This window comes from Drosophila innubila, assembly GCF_004354385.1.
Source record: "Drosophila innubila isolate TH190305 chromosome 3R unlocalized genomic scaffold, UK_Dinn_1.0 2_E_3R, whole genome shotgun sequence".
Taxonomy (NCBI): domain Eukaryota; kingdom Metazoa; phylum Arthropoda; class Insecta; order Diptera; family Drosophilidae; genus Drosophila; species Drosophila innubila.
In genome coordinates, this window is record NW_022995380.1 from 5,131,949 (window position 1) to 5,155,090 (window position 23,142).

General features: G+C 38.7%; 1 protein-coding gene across 1 annotated transcript in view; it reads right to left on the reverse strand.

Annotated features, from left to right (window-relative positions):
- The window catches only part of LOC117793028 (disintegrin and metalloproteinase domain-containing protein 12), a 35,057-nt gene that overhangs the window by 2,918 nt on the left and 8,997 nt on the right, over positions 1 to 23,142 (reverse strand). The window contains exons 2-7 of the mRNA XM_034633398.1: positions 5,039 to 5,154; positions 4,020 to 4,220; positions 3,797 to 3,948; positions 2,921 to 3,263; positions 841 to 2,200; positions 641 to 773 (exon numbers count right to left, since the gene is read on the reverse strand). Coding sequence (XP_034489289.1) covers positions 641 to 773; positions 841 to 2,200; positions 2,921 to 3,263; positions 3,797 to 3,948; positions 4,020 to 4,220; positions 5,039 to 5,154 — 2,305 coding nt within the window. The remainder of the gene's footprint in view (positions 1 to 640; positions 774 to 840; positions 2,201 to 2,920; positions 3,264 to 3,796; positions 3,949 to 4,019; positions 4,221 to 5,038; positions 5,155 to 23,142) is intronic.

Here is a 23,142-nt window from a genome sequence, read left to right on the forward strand (position 1 = left end):
GCAACTTGCTGAATTTGTTTTTGCATGCAAATGTTGCTTGGGCAGTGTTGTGTGTTAGTGTTATTGTTGTTAGTTTTTGGCACACCTCGCGGGGTCGCTCTGTATGTATTGGGCGCCCTCGGTGAGCGCCAAAGGATTGGTTGTTGCATGCAGACGTGGCGCCGTGATGTCCAGCTTGCGTCGCAGTGTATTATTGTTACTGTTACTGTTGTTATTGTTATTTTTATTGTTGTTGCAACTGATGTTTCTGTGTGGCGGAACAGGTGGGGGTGCTGTTGCCATTGTCAGCTGGGAAGTGGAAAGCTTGCGTCGCAAGAGAGGCACCACATGATCGACTTCATAGTTGCTCTGGCTCTTGGGCATGGCAGGCGGATGCACTGCAGCAGGGGAGCCAGCTTGCCTAGTCTTGAGGCGTGGCAATGTGGAGTGTATGTTAGTAATTGTTGCAGTTGCAGTGTTAGTTTGTGTGTTAATGGGTTGTGCGTGCGGTGGAATTGGAGGTGGTGGTGTGGACGTAGAACAAGTAGTGGTGGGTGAGCTAGCTGTCGAGCAGGAGGAGACAGCGGCGGTGCAGCAGACGGGCGGTGAGATGCCACTGCTGCGACTACTGCTGCTGCTGCTACTGGACGTCGATACATACATATTCTCAGCGAGTTTTCCACCGGAGAAGAACTTGTTGCGGATCATAAAGTGATAGACAACCCAGGAGAAGAACAGGAGCGGCACCACCAGGAAGAAGAGAATGTACATGAATCGCTTGAAGCTCAGCTTGCCTGCAAGAAGATTAACACAATTGTCAATACGGAATAAGATGACTGGGTTTAGCGTTGAGATACTCACTGCTTGGATCTGTTGCTGGACCGCTGTCAACGGAGCCGCCGTGTCCGGGCTTGTTGCACGATTCACCACCGAATCCCACATCGCAGTGGCAATGTCCTCGACTGTTGCAAACGCCGTTGTCGTTGCAGTTATCGGGACAGGCCGATCCCATGCCCAGGTGACGCACACGGTCCAGGGGCAAGCACTTCTGATCGACGCACATGCTCCGCTCGCCACACTTGGCCCCATTCGGGGTCAGACCAGGATCAATTGTCTGCAGTCCGAGATCAACAAGGGCCGTGCGGCAGGCGACAATCTTTCGATCGTGACTGACATAGGAATGAGACAACACAGCTGCCGTTTCCATGCCAAACTCCAGACGTTCGTTGAGATGGGTACAGTGAAGCATGCCGCAATGGACGTGTTCTGGTGTGCACTTCACAAAGGTCTTGTTGAGGCGATTGTAACCACAGTTGCCCAGTCGTGTACCTTCCACATTCTTCTCGTAGCAATGCACGGAATTGTCCCCGGTCGGTCCCCACAGGATGCGACATTGATTGGCATGGGAGCGACAGGTGCCGAGGAAACAGTACGCCTGATTGTTGTCGCAGGGTTCCGTGTCACGACGAAACACATCCGCCGGACAGTACTCCGACTCGCCGGTGCAGTACTCCGGCAGATCGCATTCATTCTCCGTCGGACGACAGGCGCTTCCTGCCAGTTTGGGTCGACATGTGTCCAGGTCACAGCACTCGCCGGTGGCACAGGAGGCGTTGCTGTGCAACATGCAGGTGTGGGCATTGCAACAGCTGTTCTCGCAGTGGGCGGGCAATCCGCAGTCGCATTGCTCGCCGGGTTCCACGAACCCATTTCCACATTGTGGCGAGTCAAAGAGACGCGTTGGTTTATTCCTCAGACAATAGTTCATTCCACGCGAGAAGGCAATCGTCAGCTGATCGATGCTGCAGCTGCTCCAATGCACAGGAACAACAGCCGTACTGGAAGCAGCCATCACACACTTTTCATCCGGACAGTGGCAATCGCTGGAATCGTGCTCCATGCCAAAGTTGTGGCCCATCTCATGAGCCATCGTGGTGGCCACCACTGCCAGCACCTGACTGTGCTGCATGCTCACACCACCCGAGTACTCGTAGGTGCAAATGGGTCCCTTTAGTGCCTTGCCCACAACTCCGCCCGAGAACATCTCCTTGGTTAGAAGCTGTGCGTTGTCGTTGGGATGCTCCAGGACGAGCTTTGTGCTTCGATAGTTGAGAAAGTTGCGGAGCGTGACGTCGCCATCGCTAGAGAACTCAATCTCGTTCGCTTCGTTCCATATGACCACGCCCACCAGCGCCACAAAGATGTTTAAGGGCACATAAAGCTACAGAGAATTAGGAAATTAGCATAGGTATAATTGTTGTGTTTAATTAAAATCTGTATTCAAAAATTATTAAGGTCCTATTGGGCTTGTAAAAAAAGTCCGTAATAGGCGAAAGGAGGCTTGGCAGACAACACCAAGTATATATAGTCGATAAATCCATGTCCGTCTGTTTCTACAGACGTTAATGCAGCTGATCTCAAAGACTTTGAGAGCTAGTGCTAGATAAATAAAACTAAGATATATCAAACTAAGTACACAGAAAATAAAGAAATATTTCTAAAATGAAGTTTAAAATTCTAGATTTTAAAATGTATTTTTTATTAAGGTATGTATTCAGGAAAAGTGGCAATGAAAACATCACTAAAGTCCAAGAAGGCTAACATATTTGATCAATCTAAAAAAATCTAAACGAACACCGAAAATCAAAATATTGCTGAGAAAATTCGTGCTTGAATCAAGTATTTCCTTCTTGGTTTAAAAAAATTAACGTACGGATTGACTTTATCTCGAAATTTCGGTATTTTCTATATATCTTAACAGGTCCAATTTGTTTAAGAAATTAAGTCAAATCGGATTAAATACATTTCCTTGCTGTGTCGAGCCAAAGGAAGAAGAAGACGCTACTACGTACAAAACTGCTCCTTTACATACACGTATTAAGCACAGAGTCTCTTTCAACCGATTTCTGTCTACATCCCAAATAGTTTTGAAGCTACTTACGGCATTCACAATGTTAGCCAGATCCTTGCAATGCTGATGCACTCGCTTGGCATTCTCCCCGAAATGGTTGTACAACTTGTTGTCCACCACAATGACCAGTTCCACGTAGCTGGAGTACTTGTTGGCATTGTACGGTCCTCGTATCAGTTGACTATCATCCGCATGCCTTCGTTTGCGTCTTAACATCCGATGGAATTCTCCACCATCCAATCGTTGGGGCAATGAAGGCTCTCCTTCCGGCTCCATCCTGTTTTGCCAGCTTTCGTCATCTTGTTGTGGATTGTGGTTATCCTTGCTGCTGTCGTAGCCACAGGTAGCATTCTGTTGCAACATGTCGGCGTGCCTACAATATTCAAAACGAAACGTAATTTGATATATCCGTTGCCAAAATTAATAACGGAAGTGCGAGTCGTAAAATAAACGTCAAATCAAGTGGAATAGAATGGTGGGCAGGGCCATCAAGCAAATATTTATAGACAACAATTAAGGCAAACATTATTGGGACAGGTAAACCCTGACAGGGGCAATCAACGATTGTTTGATTAGAGATGACCAGTTGAGGTTTTCATGTGAGAAGAGTTGACTGATACCCTGTAGACAGCCAGACAGACAGTTGATGATGAACTGATAATATAAGATGAGGACTGTTTCCGTCTCCTTGTTCTCTAAATATCGTTGAATGTTAGACAATTAACATCTTAAACTCCTGTTAACAGATTACAAGGACTGATAGTTAACAATAGACTGTTAGACATTTAACATAACATAACAATGTTTACAGATGAACGAACCTAACAGATTATGTTGGATCGAAACTAGATAAATCATTTGAAATAGAAATTGCACATTGAAAAGGGCATCTCTGTCGTAACTCACCTGAGCAGATAATGGTCATCCTGCAGTCTTCCGTTGCCATCGATGTGCGGGTGAATGAAGTACGTGTGCTGGCCATCGAAGACGACGCCATTGAGGCTGCCACCGCAGGTGGAAAGCGCCACACTTGAGTCCTGTTTGCCACGTATATGTCCCTGGAGAGTACAACAACGTTATGTAAAGTTGCATCACACAAAAAGAGAGAGAGAGAAATTGAGAGACTTACCTGATAATGGCATAAATCAATGTCAGTCTTGGTGAAATTGCGCACGACGTAGCCGGAGGCGCCATCTTCCTGGTTGCTGGCATTCTGATAGCGCAGGAAGTGGGCGTCGGGCAGGAGGCGATCGTTGCGTTGCAATTCGATTTGGATGCGTTGTCCTTGGTGCATGTAGCTCAGTGTTAACTGTGGCGCATGTAGACCATCCTGAAATATCAACAGATACCAAAAATGAATTCATTAAAGAGATACCCAGTTTTATTTCATTCACACACGCAAATTAACACAATTTTCAGGGTGCGAATGTGTAAAATTCTACGCCCTTTCCCTCCCTCAGACCCCCATAACGTGTGGACCTTAATAACAGGTTGCCCTTTGGCGCGTTGAAACTAATTAAAAGGGGTTTTTAGCGCTTGTGTCCGTTCTTACCATCGTGCCACGATGTGGCACACCCAGTTGCGCACCAGAAAGGACCTCACAGTCAAAAAAAATATCCTGCATTAATATCCCTTAAAATCCCTTCCATGTTGACTTCACATCTGGCTGTTTAGACGGCATTTTCATTAGTGAATCAAATTAGCGCTTAGTTATTAACTCGTCTCAATCGACACGAAAAGGTTACTACTGTTCTGGGTTTGCTTCGTTTGCTATTTGGTTTGCTTTATTTTTTTTGATTTTCTTTCCCTTAAATTTTCTTTTCATTACGCTTCTCAATTAGTGTTCAAATTGACTAATTTTTATGCTTCAAACTCTTGGGTTTGATTCTCACTTTGATACTAGATTTGCTTATTGTTGTACATTTTCCTAGTATTTAAATTTTAATATGCTTTTTCTCTCGCTTTGCTTTTCACTTTGTCTTTCTTTATACTTCTCATCTTGCTGTTCGCTTCTTCTTTAACTTTCGCTTCATATGCACAGTGTCACATTTGTTAGAATTTGAAATCCCCATGAGAGGTTCCTCAACTTGACCCAGATGATGCTCAAATGAATTACAGAGCATTCTACTTTGTAGTACCACTACTCACCGTTGCATCCAGGGTGCTATGCAGAGCGCGCTTAGTGCGACCATGTTGCACTAGGGGGCGTATCACAGTGTGTGTTGAAAACTCATTAAGGGCAGGAAAATAGTCACCGATGTGTGCTGCAAATAGAAAGGAAAAGTATGAATATGCGAAAGTGTTTAACGCTCTGCTGTAGCTGTAATTAAGCGTCAAGAATCAGTCATAGATACAAATGTATCTGTGATTACACATCTGTGTATACATGCTTGGGAAAGGGAACACACCCAAAAACTAAGCAGACATCATGACAAAGACAAATCCGCAGTGAGTGAAACTTTGGCTGTGACTGAAAGGTGTCTCTAATGGGCTTAAGTTCCATGATGGTTGACAACTTGAGCCCATAATTAAGGCAAAGAATCAGCTTCAGTCTGATAATTATTAAATGTTGTGTGCGCTCGACTGATGTCTGATAACAAAAGCACAATAAACAATAAAACATTTGTAAATATCGAGTATCTGTCAGTCTGTCAGCCTCTAATGAGCGATGCATGGCCATGGGCAATGCTAAAATTAGCAAGTTCATAAATTAAGTATGTGCTACAGATTTGGACCTATACGTTATACATTATATATGTGTATATATAAGTATAATAATGTTCTTGGAACTGCCAACGTTGCTTTGTAACGTAAAACACGTCTAATTAATGCGGACCAACAGCGCAGATGTCTGACATGCAGCAGCAACAGCAGCCGCATCAGTTCGTTGTGTATCTTGTAGCTTGTATCTTGCAGATACATTTTGAGACATTTCGCACATGCGTGGGCTCACACACACACACACACAGTTATAATCTAAGAGGCACTCATATGGCCAGCCACGAATCAAGAAAACAATAAACCTCGGCATACGATTTGGGGGCCGCCAAAGAAAAAACATCTTTCAATTTTAGCGTCTGCTAAGTCTGGCACCACCACAAGAAGACCACTGTAGACGTTGTCGCATCATCATCATCATCTCTTCAACCTCCACCTCCATCTGAATATTCTTCTTCATCACCATCCAAGAGTCAAGACGCTTTCCAAGTGTCACACGCGTCAGGGCTTTTTTGTTTAACACGACGCCTCAAAAAAGCAGAAAAAAAACGAGTCTTTTTATTATATTTTATTTTTATAACTCGGAGCGTTTAACGCACAACGTTGAAGAGATGACAAGTTGGATTCTTCTTTCTTCTGTGCAGATTTCCCTCCTCTTTTTTTTTGCTCATGTCTTTGTCATTGCAAGCCACTGATTCGCAATTAACGATACCAGATTTAAGACCCGCTAAAAAGAATCCCAAAACCTAATCAATTTCATTGTGTTGAAGTTCTTCAAAAGCTAAAAAAGTACAATGACATGAGCTTTAACCGAGATTTTGGATTTAATATTGAAACCCTTTTTTTTGCAATTATTTTTGTCAATTTTAATTGTTTAAATTAAACCACAAAATAACAATTTAAATTTAACTTGATGTTGCCAAAATATTAAATCATTTTAAAGATATTTTAACATATGTTGCTGGCAAATAATAAGAACGTTTTCAACGTATGTATGATAAATACTTCTATAAGGAATTTGAAATATTTTCCAAATGTTTTCTGTGGCACGTTCGTCTTATTTGATAATTTGTTTAGAGACTTAACATTTGTTTAAATTTGCCTACAATGAAATGTTGTTTAAAAATGTACTTTCGAAAGCAATAAATGAGATTGTTATAAAACACATATATCGATGTGTGGATATGTCTGGATAGGGGAAGCATAATGTATCTGAAGTGACTAATCAATGTCTCAACGTCTTGAAGCAGCGCTAATGACTTGCAGACTAATGCAAATGCCCTTAGGACATTTTGAAGCATAAGTTACTCGGGAAATATCTTTACCATGGGTGTGAAACTATTACAGAAAAGTAATTAACCCAAATGAAAACTGGAATGATTAATAGTTTTGGCGACTAATGAGCTGTTTTGAAGTCAATTAATAAATAATAAAACTCTATTTAGAGGATTCAAAGTTTCGGATCACGTCTTATGTGGTATTTAAATTTTTCAATAGTTCTATGTGGTTTCCATTCCATGACAGTTTCTATTTGTGAATGGTTTTTGTGTTACGCGTTTGATAAAGCCCATCAAATGGCTTAAAAATAACTGCAAAAATGTTTATCAATTGATAAGCGACTGTGATAACCGCTGAGTTATGCACACATACTGATATCTATCTATATATATAAATATTTATAAGGGGTAAAATTGGAAACGACATACAAGAAGTCATAAAACCAGCTGAGAAAGCAAACGGCGCCAGGAGGCGTTATAAGGACCTTTTGTAGTGGAAAATCATTAAAACTAGAACACAACAACAAACACACATACACACACTAGTAGATACATGTTGGCCAGACAGCGGGAGAGAATCACACGAGACGATTCGAGCTGAGCTCGAGGCAAAAACATATGGCGCATTAGGGCTCAGGGTCAGAGCAGGGAACTAAACTAACTGTGGAACGGGGTCTGAGTCTGAGTCTGGGACTGGGACTGAGCGTTGTCTAGGCGCACGTCCATCATCGCCTCCATTAATGCTGATGGGATTGAAGGTCTAAAAATAAAATGAAATTGGAAAAACAGACGCCGTTTTTTGACGTTTGACGAACTCATGTCATCGCGCCCTTTGAAGTCGATGATGAGCATGATGATGCTCATGATGCTGATGATGTTGCAAAGGATTTGCTATGCTCCTATGGTTATTTGTACCAACAGTGCAGAGTGTTTACTGTGTTTGTTTGGATATGCAATCGGGTTTGTTTGTGCGCCTCTTCATGGGGGTTACAGTCTCTAGCATCTGAATTTTATTATCACACAGCCCGCAGACTACTAACTGAATTTCAATTGATTTTTCATGCAAATCCCAAAAAAACGCCAGCTATCACTTGGCACTTGTCAACCCCACGCTTGAGATCGAGATATGTCCCCCTCATTCTCTTTCACCCTCTGTCACTCTGGAACTCGTATAACAATCAACAGCGGCATCAAAATTTATATTTATAACTTGCGATGTCATAAAAAACGAATATATAATACTGCAATGACATTTAAAAATACTTAGATACTTGAAGTCTGATGGGTTGGCCAATTGAGAAACTGAGCCCATATTCACATTTATTCCTAAATTTATACTCTCTAGTTATTATAAATGGTTACGAATGGGAACTCAATATATGATTTTCAATTTGAAATATTCCATTTGAATGATGAAAAATGTTGGCCCTTCAAGTGGCATAAAGGGGGATTCGAGGAGACATCTGTGCATTTTTCAATAATGGCTAAAGGCATTTAATATTAATGCTGAAATGTTGGAAAAATTATGATGCCAACGAAAAAATGTTAAACCCAATTAAAAATGCCTCATTTGGATTGCTTTTGGAGAGGCTGCAGCGGCAGGAGGCAGACCCATAAAATTTGTAACACTTCACGGTAAAGTTTCAACGGCTGCAGTGCATCAAAATATTAATAGAAACTTGGAATCAGGGCATAAATATTATACAAAAAGCTAGCTGACTCCATAAACAGATTAGTGGCAGCTCCCTAAGGCGTGAGTGCCAGCAGGGTAGAGGAGAATACGAGAAGAAGGGAGGGAGGTAGAGGACTGCCTTTATAAAAGGGCAAACGATCCACGAATATGGCAAATGCATTTCGAATGCATTTCTTGAATAAGTCTACGCGTTTTTCAAATCGAATGTGTGCCTAATTGATAAACAAGACAAAGACGAAGGCGAAGATGGGAAGGAGAAGGAGGCAAAGATCACGAGAAGAAGGCAACAGGAAACTTTTCATTTATTTTCCACAATTACTTTGTGTATACATATATTTTCCTCCAAACTCTGCTTGAAGTTCTTCAACTTTTCTTTTCTGCCTGCGCATAATTGAGTAATACACACAAACAAAAAAGAAATTCAATTGTTTTGGGCAAACGAAATGCAATAAAAATGAAAATTTAAATGAATAACAAACCCCCCGCCAACGGGAAATCAAATAAGGAAAGTCACGCACACATCAACGTATCACATTCAAGCGCACCACAACACATCACAATTCAATTAAATTATTTTCTCTGAGTGCACATGGCAGGAGAATTTGAAAGAACTGTTTGTGGGCTATAAAAATAAATACTTAAAAATAAAACAAATAAATTGCAATTACAATTATGAGAGTTTATTCCTTAGCATTTTGTTGGATAAATTATTGAGTAGTTTTTCAGAAATTTGCCTTTATTATTAATTATTTGTGGATCATATCAATAAATAAAGAAATTTAATAAATAGAAAGTACAAATATGAGAGTTTATTTCAGTGTCCAGTAGCCTGTAGCAAACACATGTGATAATTAGCTTTCTGAAAACGAAAATTTATATGGACTTGAAGTAATATTTTTATTCAAGGAAATTATCTACAAAATGCAACAGAAATAAATTTTCTATAGGATTGAAAATTTGAGCCAAATCATATGATTATAATCTAATTAAATAAATCGCGTTGCACGCTTTACGGATTAACGACAACAAATTGCACATGAGTGAGGCACAAATTGCTTTTCACCTGAATATTCAGTTGGCAATCTTGAAGATGCAACCACTTGTGGCACAACTGCAACATGCCACGCAATGCCAACTTGTCTGCTCATCAGCCACAAACAACAACTCAAATTTGGGTTAAACGCAAGCTGTAAGCACCACAATACTCAAGTGGCAGCTTCTCATGTGTTGTTAGTAGTGTTGGTGGTTTTTAAGATGTTGAAGTTGCGTTGGTTTCATATTAATAGTGACTTTAACAACATTTTGCATGATTTGCACGTTTGAGTTGAGGTAAATTTGATTGAATTAATCAAGCTGCACAGGTGAAAATGCAATTAAAAAGGGGAGAGAGTGTACAGCACACACATCACATACAAAGATGTTGGATTTGATTGATATTGATTGAGGACTGTCAAAGTTCAAACTGCAGGGGCTGCAGTCTATAGCTTCTGGCCATTAAGGGGCGCAGTCTGAATTATTTATAAGCTACTCGGTGTTTGCTTGTATGTATAAATAACATGGGGCACGATGCAAGTATAACAGCAACAACAAAAATAACGAGAAAAAAGAACTGGCAACACGACAACCAAGTAACAGAATCAGAAATCAAATTGTAACTTGAGAGCGCCCGCAGCCATGAAAGGACGTCACGTCGCATGGATTCGTGGGCTATGGCTATATGGTTATAAGGTTGGGGTTGGGATATTTGAGGTTGTGTCTGGGTCTTAGTTGCAGCTCCAGACTGTGCCACAAAGCCGCTTTGTTTGACACGACTCGTTGGTGGCGTGAAAAGCACTTGAGCCTACAACAATTGTGGACTTTTGGAGGCGCTCAGATTTCCGGCATTTAACTGAAATGCACTCAGCAAATGAAAGAATGAAATGGCTCAGCGATTCTGTGTGGCCGACGGACTCCCTCATCTTCATCCTCCATCTGCTCGACTGCTTTGTAAACAAAAACAAAAACCGCCGTTCAGGTATCAAATTTGATTGGAGATCTCAAAGGGGGCTTTGTCAGATATCTTTTGACTTTCAATTTTCTTTCCAAAACTCATTCAACCCATATGATAATGATCAAGATCAACAAAAAGGTTTCACGTGTGGTCCAATTTCTCCAGTCATACGGATGCCTGGATGAATATGGAAAAAGGGTTAGACACCTGTCAAATCCGGCCTTCAACTTTATTAGATTGCCTCATTAGAGGCGCATTAAACGCAATCGATGCGCCATAAAACGTCGCGCCTTTCCATTGTGGGGCGTGGCAATGGCTTACAATAAAACTCATGTTGCATGCCTCCTTTTTTCTTATAAATGGGGTCTGTGCCACAAGATGTCGTGTCGTGTCGTGCAAAATGTGATGTTTACTCTTTTGGAGTGCAGCTTCCAATGGAGCGAGCCACAGTACAGACAGCGCTTTGTTTCCAAGTGTGTCCCAGGCGGTTTCAATACACTCAGAGAAATAACATAGTAAATCTGAAAATTCTTATGTTGTATTTATGATACAGTAGACGTCCCATACTTCATTTGTTGTTTTTGCAAAATAAAATATTTATTTAAAATATATAATTTTTATACTTTTCCGACAACCTTTATTTCTCTTAGTGGAGTACAGAGCCACTTGGGGCTCCCTCTCTTTTCAAGCCACTTTGTTTATTTGTGGGGCATGTACAATGACTGTTTGCATCGAGACTCTGCCCAGACTGGGCCCTTTTGCATTTGGCTTCAATTAGACGTTGCTATAAATACATTTTCAGTTCGGTGGCAAGTTGCAACTCGAAGGCGGCTGCTTTATTTCTGTTGCACTTTTCTTTGGTTTTGTTGGTTTGTTTTTTCCTGCTATTTCCCCAGCCACTTGGACCAAATTAATTGCCCCGATGAGTCGGCTGCCTTTTACTGTTATGCATAAATTATACTCTCATTCTCTCTCTCTGTCTGTCTCTCTTTATGTATCTCTTGTTTTTTGTTGATGCAACAATTTGTATAAATCAATACGCGTACTTGTTGACAGGCGCCTCCGTGGTGTTCGCCCATTGGCACCGTTACACGGCACTGTTTGTCATTTAAATGAATCGCATGCAACGTATATTACAGCCATGACCTTATTTTTATGTACGGCACTGTGCCGACGCCCCCACTATCTGCTAACTGCTGAGGAAGGGAAGGAGGAGAAATTAATAATTTTGCATGAAATGTGAAATGCATTATGAATATTATTAACATTGTAATTCTTATTAGCATTACAATTGTCAATGTCATTAATAAATGCATTATCATTAGCAACAGCTTTAATTTTTTGATGTTCTGTTCTTTTCTTTTTTTAATAAAATTGCCTTTATATCATAATTATTAGCAATAGCAAATATTATTTCATTTGAAATATCATTAGTACCAGTAAAATGTTAAATCCCATTATTATATAATCCATATCTTTCGAATTTTCATTAACCTATACATAATGTATCATTATTTTTGTGGTTTATTCCCAGCAAATAGTTCATACCTTATCTGTCGGTCATTGGGTTACTTCAAAGAATTGTAATCCCATGACAATTTCCTGTTACCTGCAATTAAATACCTGCAAAATCTCATTAATTCTCATCCCCTACACAATTGTCAGACAGTTGGTTAACATTTTCCAGTTCTACGCACAATCTATAGTATAGATGAAAAACAACAAACAACAAAAAGTTGCTAGAATCCCATACTTTTGTTATGAATTGCTGCATCTGTGTTATTTCAGGCGGAATGAATATTAACGGCATTGTGCAAAATCATGAAGGCATGCATCAGGGCTAGATAAAGATCATGACTCGAGTTTGCACCTGCCTCAAACACACAAATACACACAAACACAAACAAAGGCCCAGCGGGTGGGCCAATCTGTGCAAAACTAATAGAACAGACAATGCAAAATTTACAGCCAGGCGATTCGAGTGGAGAGCAGCGGGAGGGCGGATGAACGAAGAGGCGGACACTTCACTGACAAGGACTTGCATTACATTTAAGCCTGATGCAAATGTAGTAAACTTTTTTGACAGCAAGGACAACGCAAGTAAGTGTCGGCATTAAAGATCCTTAACCTAACACTTTGCACAATGGGTTTTCCCTATTTTTTGGCAAGTGCTTGCTAACTACCGCTTTGGCCAAGTACTTGGGACCGCCCATTGCGTTTGGGTTCGAGGACATCTTTATGAGTTTGTATCCTGCGATACCAGCTGCGAAACAGGTAGAACTGACTCACTTAATCTGTGAAATTTCACACCCGCTGCGGTTGATTTCAATGAAGTGTTTGTCAAGTTGAATCTCCACCTAGGTAGATTTCAGGTAGATCTCAATATGGTCACTCAAATCTCGACAACTCATTGCTGTTTATCATTAAGCTTAAGGCAAGACAACTGCTGGATTTAGCTGGAAATTGCCTACTGTCAATGGCTTTGACTGTTTGCCAATGTCTCTTGAACTCCGTGCAATGTGATCCGGCCATCCATACTATCTTCATTCTCTCCTTCCTCTATCCTCTCTATGTGCTGTTTACTTTGGCATTAATTGTCTACTTTTTTATCTGGTCAGGGGCTCATAAAGAAAAAGCAACAACCTGCAAAGGTATTGGTCTTTTCAACTGATAACTGATAAGCCCCAACCCCAACGACAACTTTCAGCTTTCTTGCTTGTGGTGGTGGACTGTGGTTAATCATCACATTAAGTCGTAAAACTAAACAATTTCAAATAGTCATAAAACTGCAGGAACAACAATTAAAGCTGTTGACTTGTGAGCCAAGTGGAGTGGGACCCCCAAAAGGTCAACAAGTTGATAAAAACTTAGCCATAACTGAAACTTGGCGTTAACATTTAAGGCAACTACAAGATGTATGGGCGTTGTCTGGTCTTAGACTGGTTCTACCAACTGTGAAAGCTAATGCAACATTCCATCTCTGATCACGATCTATTACAACTACTAAAGATTCTTTGTCTTTTGTTTATTGTTTAGCTAATTGAGAATAAAGCACATGCCTTATCTCTTTGTAAGTCGCACTTTCCATTCAAATCAGCGACATTAATCAAATTATAATGATCTTTTTTTATGCACAAGCTGACAGCTGTGTCAATTTGTATATAGGAAATGCATTAAATGTAAATAAACTGAACATTATTAAGTGCGATTCATATGCTTATGGCAACAACATCATCATTATCTTCATCATCATGTTGTCATTGACCGACTGACTGACTGACCAACCGTCTGACTGACAGATTGTTGAAATAAATCTCAATCGGCGTAAATTAAAATGATTTGTTGCCACACAATATAAATGATTTAAGCTCCATCTTCACATTCAGAATCACGTGCAGCTGGCGCCAAGGCAAATGAAACATGACTGTGGGTGCGGACATGTTAACGTTTTGTTTACATTTATACTATAAAATATACTGATTATTCGCTTCGGTTCCTACGAACACTTCATATGTAAAGTAAGGCATAGAAAAGTAAGCAAGGATATAAAAGTGAATGAAAGAAAAAAGAAAAATTCAAGCTGAAAACTTGATGCTAAAAATTATAAAATAAAAGAGATACATATCGATAAAAAAGTTGTAATTTTTGAAGATTTCTATGTTATATTCTTTTTTTGAATAAATGATATGAAGAGTAAATAGTGGTAATTGGTAAGCAGGGCAAATACGGTTGTAAATTGGCGTATATAGAAGTATAAGGAAGATTTGGGGAATAAATAGTGGTAGTAGGAGCTGTTGTAGAAGGTAAATGGGGTAAATATGGGTGTATAATGGCGTATATAGAAATATAAGAAAGATTTGTGGAATAAATAATGGTTATTGGAACATTTAAAGAAGGTTTATGGGGTAAGAATAGGTAAAGTAGGATTTGGGGAATAAATAGTGGTAATGCGAGCTTATATAGAAGGTAGAAGGAGCCATAAGGCATATGAATCAAGATATTCCCAACAGAATCTCTGCACATTTTGTGTGGTTGGCAACACTTTGTAATTAGGGCAACTGCAAAGACCAGAACTTTGTGCGCCAAGTCGCACAGTTCGAAACGTTTTTGTCGACAATTTATAGTTATTGTAGCATAAACATTACGCACAATGCGTGCCGCAAGTTGCAAGTAGCATAAACATTGTTGCATCCATTTTTGGAGTTGATTGCCAGTTTCTTGGTAATGGCCAAGCATTGCTTCTTGTATACAAACTCCTACTATGAGAACGTATGTGACTGAGAAAGCTGTTGCCGACTGCCAACAATTGCACTCGGAGTTGCGTTTCTGCCAAAAAAGGAAATAAAACGCATGGGAAGAATGTTCAATTTTTCTCAGCCTTTTCTTTCACTTTGTCTCGTTGTTGCACTATTGCTTATATTATTATTGTTGTTGTAGTTTTTGTTGTCGTTGTTGTACATGGCCATAACGGATTTTTATGTGGTCAATGATCCTTAAACAAACGCCTGAAAAACGCAGTCGCTTCCTGGAATTTGCTTTGTTTGCAAAGAAAGACAATGCAAAAACAAGTAAGAACAGTCAGAGAAAGAGGACAACTTTGAGATACTCTGTATACCTAAAATATATATTTCAGTTTAATATACTTTTCTTTTTGATTCTCGCCGTCATTTGCAAAAATGAAGCTTACTATTTTTATACGTTTTATGACTACAGGGTATACAAAGAGCGTATGCATAAAATGCAGAAGAAAAACAAAAGGATAGGAAACAATTCTCCGAATTTTCAGCTAGGGGCATTGACAATATTAGTGGGCGTGGCCGCAACACACATGTGACAAAAGTGTCGATAGAGTTTGGCGAGTTTCCAGCTGGACAGTTTTTCAATTTACAGCTGAAGTTGGCAACTGCCACGCCCAGTTGGTATTATCATTTGTGGTATTCCATTGTTCGGTATGCTGGTTTCCCTAATTATCATCTGTACCTAAAGTGGGTCACGCCCTCATATAGAAAATGAGAAAGAGAGAGGAAGATAAGCCTACATATCCTTGACTGAAAGTTAGCTGGCAACTTTACACTTTTGGTTTTTTTTTTTTGTGGCAAATGTGGAAATGGAAAATGTGTTATTTTCAGGCCTTTTCATTTCACGCAAAAATGGCTGGTAAAAGTTTGCAACAAATGCGAAATGTTTTAACAATTTAGTTTAAAACACGAGTTTTTGCCGGAATTCAATTAAAATTCCGCTTGAGGCACTAAAAGCTCTCCATGGAGTATGAGTACTCTATTAGCCTATTACTCTTTCAGTCTTTTGGCCATAGAAACACACTCCACACAGCATTTGCATTTGCATTTCCAAGTGAGCTCCAGAGCTCATTAATATGCCTCGTCGTCCGTTGCCATTAAATCATAGTGGTTGCTGCCTTGACCATTTGAGGCAAGTTGTCGGATTTTGGCAAGCCTTAAAAGTAACACAGCAAAGTCAAAGACCCGGCGCCACTAAGCCAACTGTATCTGTATCTGCACAAGGCCACAAACCCTTTACCCTCACGCCTCACACGCTTCAGCACGGAGGCAAAGAACTATTTGCTGACATTGTCATCAAGTTTGTTCTTTTAGGCATGCTAATAAAATGTACTGGTTATTGATTTATTTTTGGCCAAAGTTTGCAAAAAGTACGCTACAAAAAATTGCACGAGGGTGAATTAAAGCATATTTATAAATGTTTTAAAAATATTAAATATAAAAGTTTTTTAAGCTTATAAAATGGCTTAGTAACTCAAGAAATATTTTTCTTACCGTTATATCATCATGAATGGGTTTTTTAACTCTGTCTATTTTTCTTAAAAAATATTTTTAAGTAAAACTTATAAAACAATGTCAAATTCAGTAAAAATTTAGTTGGAAACTAGCCTTAGTCATATGGAGTTTATTTTAATTTTATTGTATAAGTAGCTACCAAAATTCTAAAAAAAAATTGTCGTATCAAATTATTATTACAAGTAGCTGTGTTTTTCAGTCACAGATAATATTATCTCAATTTACGTTAATATTATTTTATGCATTGATATAATAACTTAGGTAGTTAATGCTAGAGTGAAAAAAATTCCAATGAATAATGCAATGACGAGATAGTTATTTGCCGCTGTAATTATACGTAATATAATATCTCAACACCCCAATGAATATCTTACAGATACAACTACCTTTAAATAAAGCATTCGAGAACTGGGAGAATTTTAAATTTAAAATTTCCTATCTCATATGAAATTTTGATTGGTAAGTATTCAAGTAACTTGTAGGGTATATATAGATTTTTTTTTTATTAAAACCAGTTAATTTCGTTTTTTTGTGGTCTCTATTTACTTTATGATATACCTTGGGAACAGCTGTGTAGGTGACTTAGCCAAGTAAGCTTTTACGTTAGTATATGTTCTATATATGTGCTGCATATCATGACGAGCAGCTGTTTGGCTCAAGACAAAAGCCGTCATATAAATGACAGGCAGCGGCAACAACAACAACAATAATAACAACAACCACCAAAATGATGACGACTCAATTGAGGCCACAGAAATATTCATTGTATTTGCTGAAGAGCTTGGCAACTAAATGGAACTGCGATTATACTTGATAAGGGTTGTTGTTCTTGCTATTTTATTTATATGTTTTGTTTATGGAGAAAGCTGACACAATTTTTGTCGCTCCCGTCAAAGACAATTGCCAAAAACCAAAGAAATAATATGAAAATGGTCAATAGATAACGACAAACAGTTACACGATTATGTGGATACATACTTGTACTTATAGTATATCAATATGGGTATAAGCAGGCAATTAATGACTCACACCAAGTGGCCTTATGACTTTAAGCCTGGATGAAAGCTGAGTCACGTCAGACATGTGGCTTACCTGAAAGAGAAAGAAAAAAAGGATTGAGATAAGGAGACGACATTAAAATTAGCATAGTCGGATTAAGCACAGACAGTTTTCATTTTTCAGCTAAGCCGCAAAAGGGATAAATATGAGGGTTCTTAGCGAGCGACGCCAGTTGGGAATCTCGAGCATTACAATTAATAACCCATTAATGTTGGCGACAGAAAATGATGGGAAAATCTCTCTCTCGCTCCCTCGCTCCCTCTCTCACTCTAATGCATTCTGACATTGAACTGCACTTTGAGGGCAATCCGAATCTGAAGCTGCAGCTTTCCCAACACGCTTTTCATATAAATCACTCAAGTCGAGCTCTACAGTAGCCTCCACAAATGCGGACAGGCGGATGCGTGTGTTTGTGTGAGATCTGGAAACGGGTTGCTTATACTGAGGGGGAGACTGGGGCAAGGAGAGGAGGAGACTCGTTGATGGGCAAACCGACGCACTTGTCACCACTTCGATAGCAATTAAGTCCAACAAGTTTTTCTACACACACACACACGCTTGTTGTTGTATCTGTGTGTTATGTTGTTTGTAAACAGTGAAATCGATATCATTTTTCAGATGGCGGAAAAATGGTTTCAGCTTTAACATTTCTGAACCCAAAGTCCGCCTTCGGTTCTTCTCCTCACATGCGGTTTCTCCACATGGAAATCGCCTGCGGAAACTGAAACCACGACAAGGTCGCCGCTTAACTTTTGTGGTATTGCTCTTTATGATGTTTCTGTTGTTGTTGGCGCAAATTTTTGCCAATTAAGTGCACAAGCAACAAGTAACAATATCTACTCATAGATTCGTATATCGAGCCGAATGTTCAAATAAATATTTTATTATAAGCAATTCCACCAAAAAAAAGCGGGCTCTGCCCCCTGCTCGCTTCTCTCGCGGTAAGGTTCTGCTACAGTCGAGCACGCTCGACAGTGGGATACCCTGTATGGACAAAACCAAGTTGAATGCATATTCTATCAGTTTGATTAATATATCTCAAAAAACAAACAACTTTTTCATACTAAGACTTAGTTTTCGATTTAGCGTCTCTATTGCAGCTATATTGTATAGTGGACCGATTTTAACCAAATTTGGCCAGGATGTAAAGCACATTCTATCAGTTTGGTTTTGATATCTCATTAAACAAAAACTTTTTCATACTAAAACTTCATTTTCGATGTATCGTTCCTATGGCAGCTATATGATATAGTGCTCCGATCCAAAAATAAAAACAAACTTGATCTGCCTATGGTATCCAGGAATCTACATACCAAGTTTGAAGTCTCTAGCTTTTATGGTTTCTGCGATCGACGCGTTCAAACAGACGGACAGACAGACGCGCTGTTGATCCTGATCAAGAATATATATACTTTGGGGGGTCTGCCACGCCCCCTTCTGCCTGTTACATACATTCTGCCAAACACATTATACCCTTTTTTGCCCATTTTTAATGGGCTCAGGGTATAAAAAAACAAATTAAATTATTGAACGAAAGCTCGTATTCACACCCGCACACAGCAGAACTGAATATTTTAACCTTGAGATAACGATTACGCTCTTATAAATGTGTTTGAAAATAATTTGTATTATATATATAAAAGAGTATATTAATCAACGAATTAGAAAGTCATACACGTCATGTACTTATAATGAAGGGACTGATGAGTTCTCCGGACTAGGCTTATAAAGCCGATAAAAGCCCTTGTGGTGCTATCGAGTGGTTAGGTAATCGATATCACGTGCAAAGTTTTCTTGATAGAACGGAAGAGCTAATCATAAACTTCGCAATTAATGCAGGCATTCTAAAAATGCTTTCAATTTAAGTAGTGCGATATTCTTATATATATTCGATAACAAGAACTAAGCTTTATAAATAAGTTTAATCAAAGAATTTGTCACAATCAAAACTAAATACATCAGCCTTTATTGCAGTTACAAGATTATTATAAATATTTATATAAGGGATATTCAGTGCTGCACAAATATAAAAAATACTCTTGCATAAATTGGTGGCAAACGTTATTTAAGGCAAACTCTTTGATAAGATAGTCGCAAAAGATTCCCTGAAATATCTACTGGTCTCTTGACTAGACATTTTCTTAACAAAATCCCCGAATTGAAAGTTTATTTGTATGCGAATATGTCATTTGTGTTGAACATATAAGAGATCATTTTACGTAGGTGAAGACAAATAAATTGTACAGCGAAATATGAGTTAAACAAGTGACATAATAAAATTTTGATTACTTTTGTATTGTGCTTCAATAAAGTGGAACAAAATCAAATAAACAAATCAACCAACTGCTACACAAAATGGAAAATTGGCAACAGCAATAACAATATCAAAATGGGCAAAATGCAATTAGTTGCTTTCATGTTTTTGACAAAATGAACAAAAATTAGCATGGTAGTTCAATAAATTGCAATTAATTGCTGTGATTTTTGACGCTCGAGGCTTGTTGCTCGTTCAATTTGGACTGTGGCTATGAATGGCCTATGAATGTCTGGTCAGAGTCCATCCAAAATACTCCACCCGCCGTCGTCCCTTGTTCACTGTCTTTGTGCAACTTCAGCCGGACGTTGGCGGCAAGCAGATATAAAAGGCAACTTGTACTCGGGTTCAGTAACCCAATTTAATTGATTTTGCTGAAACTGCGACTGAGACTGCGAGACATGCGAAAGTACAGTAATTAACTGTAAAGGCAACTTGCACATACATACACATATATACATATATATACATTTAGTTACTTGTGTTTATATACTGAATGCTGTCATAACGTGTTTAATTGAATAACTGGCCAGAGTTGGCGTCTCCACTTAATTGCTAATTGAGTCTAAGGCAAGCGACATTAAGCAGCAAATGTTTAATGCCAGGACAACATCAGCGCATCCTACATTGTGCTCCCCCACTTTCCCACTCCTTCAATTCAAATCCCCAGCAACAGGAAATGCAATAAATTAAGAAAGCGTCACAGAAAAAACCCCAAGATGAGGGGAAATTACGCTGTTCAGGATGCGAATGGCCTGGCCAAGGCAAAATGTGTAATAAAATTCAAATGGGGGAGTCAGAGAGAGAGAAGGGGGCGTAACTGTTGCCTTGGCAAAAGTGCAACACACATTTGTGTGGAGGCGTCTCCAACTTGCACTCAAATTCCCCTTTTATACTACGAGTAAAAACATTTGAAACTTAAATGCCAGCCTCGCCCCATTTTGTGGCAAGAACACACCTTCAACAAACACACAACAAATTGTTGCTGTAGTTGAGGTGAAGAAAATACAGACTGGCATATACATGATATGTAAATTTGTGGCAGGATTTTCATTTAAATATTGCAACTCTTATTACTTGGTAACGGTATTCTTTAGTCGTTTCATTATTTGTGCTTGTGTAATCTGAGACCTGCCTTGTTAGTCGTGTCATGACATGAGCATATCATATATGCATTGTAAGTAAATAAGTTGCCCCACAAAACTCTGAAGGACAGAGTCAACCCCTATAATATTCCCTCATCGGAGGCTTCCTAAGTGCACACATGACATCAGCCTCATAAATTAACAACACGATGTGTACAACTCTCATTTGTTGTGACACAATCGATAACAATGAAATCTTTAATATTAATTACTCAATATGTTGGGAATAACATTACACTTTCCACTCTCCAACTTTCCCAGTTCCCAGAATTGAATGTGAAAAGGATGCGAGATAATCTTAATAATGAATGGACAAGGCCACAACGTGCTGGGGCGCTGTGTCTACTGATTACATTTTACATTAAAACCTGCTGCCAAGGCCTGTTTCAAGTAACTTGTTTCATAGCCTTGGCAAAAGCGCAAGTAAGTAAAAAGTCAACAGTTGAGGTTCTTTCGAGATAAGTAAATTATCAAATGCAACTTATAAGGAAATCGAGCACCTGATACTTTGAGAGACCCTGTACTTAGTGAATTTTCTAATAATCTCCGATTTTTTTTTCGGTTGCAACGCAATACTCAAGACAGTATCTTTAAATTGACTTTATTCCGATTTGCGATTCTTTCTTTACAACAAACTTAAGAGACCCTTTGGTTTTAGGGAGTACAGGTTCGAAATCAGTGGAAGGACTGCGGATTAGTCCCCTTGGGCCAAGTTAGCAGCAGTTGACCAGCATAAAAAGTAGGTCAGCCCAACTCCTGCCTGCATCGACTGGAAAATTAACATTTTCCAATTACCTGGACTAGTAATAGGTGCCGTCAAAAGTGAAACTTGAATCGAATCGAGTGTATATATTCGTATTATTTATGAATGGATCTACAACTTTCTATTCGATTGCCACACAAAGCTCACAATGAAAGTGAACAGCTCAAGCATGACCAAAGACACAACAATAAATGAATTGAACAAGGAAAAAAACAAGATCAGCCAAAAATTGCAGGGCAATTACGTGTGTTTTCGTACCTTGTCCAAAATAAATGACGGAAGTGCTCCCAAATGGTCATTAAATTTACATTCGAGTACATACACTGTGATAAAAAAAATTTTCTAAAATTAAGACTTTGGTCTCAGAACAAAGATTTTTGGTCTAAAAAATGCGTCGAGAAAATAAAATTCTTAAGTTAAGAGAACACATCATTTAAGAACATTTTAAATAAGACCAACTTTTTATTAAGAATAAATGTTCTTAAAATTAAAATCAAAAAATAAAATAAACAAAAATTATTTTTTATATTTATAATTTTTTTATTTTTAAATTTTTTAGTTTTAAATTTTAATTTGTTACGAGGGGGATTCGAGCCGCCGCCGATTCGGTGCCACCATTTGTTTAATACGAAATAGTACCTATTTATACTTGCCTAATAACTTAAGATTTTTATTCTAATAAGAGTCTAAGATTTTTTAGATTAATAATCTTAGTTTTAGTAATTTGGTCTTAAAATAATCTTATTTTAAGAACAATATATTTAAGACGAATGTTCTTGATTTTAGAAGTTGGTCTTTTTTTCCAGTGTATGAGTTTTTACTTTGAGAGTAAGGCAAATTAAATGATTTTCTTCTTACAACATGCAAGGTTATTAAAGCTAATTGGGTTATAACTTATAACCTTGCCTTTTTTTAATTAATCGCATAGCGACTGATACAGATACTCGTATATAAAGATATAGATACAAATATAATATACAGTTTATGCACACAAAATATTAACATTGCTTTTTAAATTGGCTTAATTGTATTTGTATTTGACTTTTTTTTTTGCTGATCACCGGTTTGACGAGTTCGTCATAAAATGATTCATTGCAAGAAGCATCTTCATCTTCTAAGAATCTGTTCGTTGTCATGCTAATTGTACAGTCAGTGAGCTTCCCCAGCGGCAGATTGAGATACAAGTATAGTCGCTTGTTTTTTCAATCTTTGCAATGGACCAAAAGCAGCGACGCCCCCTGACCTAATTTGATTGAGCAATTTGCTACTTAAGTCGATTGCTGTTTATTAGATTTACAACTATTGCGTCCATTTGCATCTGTATTTCTCAGATACGTATTCACGCTCTCTCTCTCTCTCTCTCTCTGTCTGTCTCTTTGAATTTGTATCTCACTATCAATGATCAGTGGTGTGTGTGTTGAGTTAATGTTCTAACTTGATTTGTCAACCACTGAGCACTTACTTGAAATACACACACACA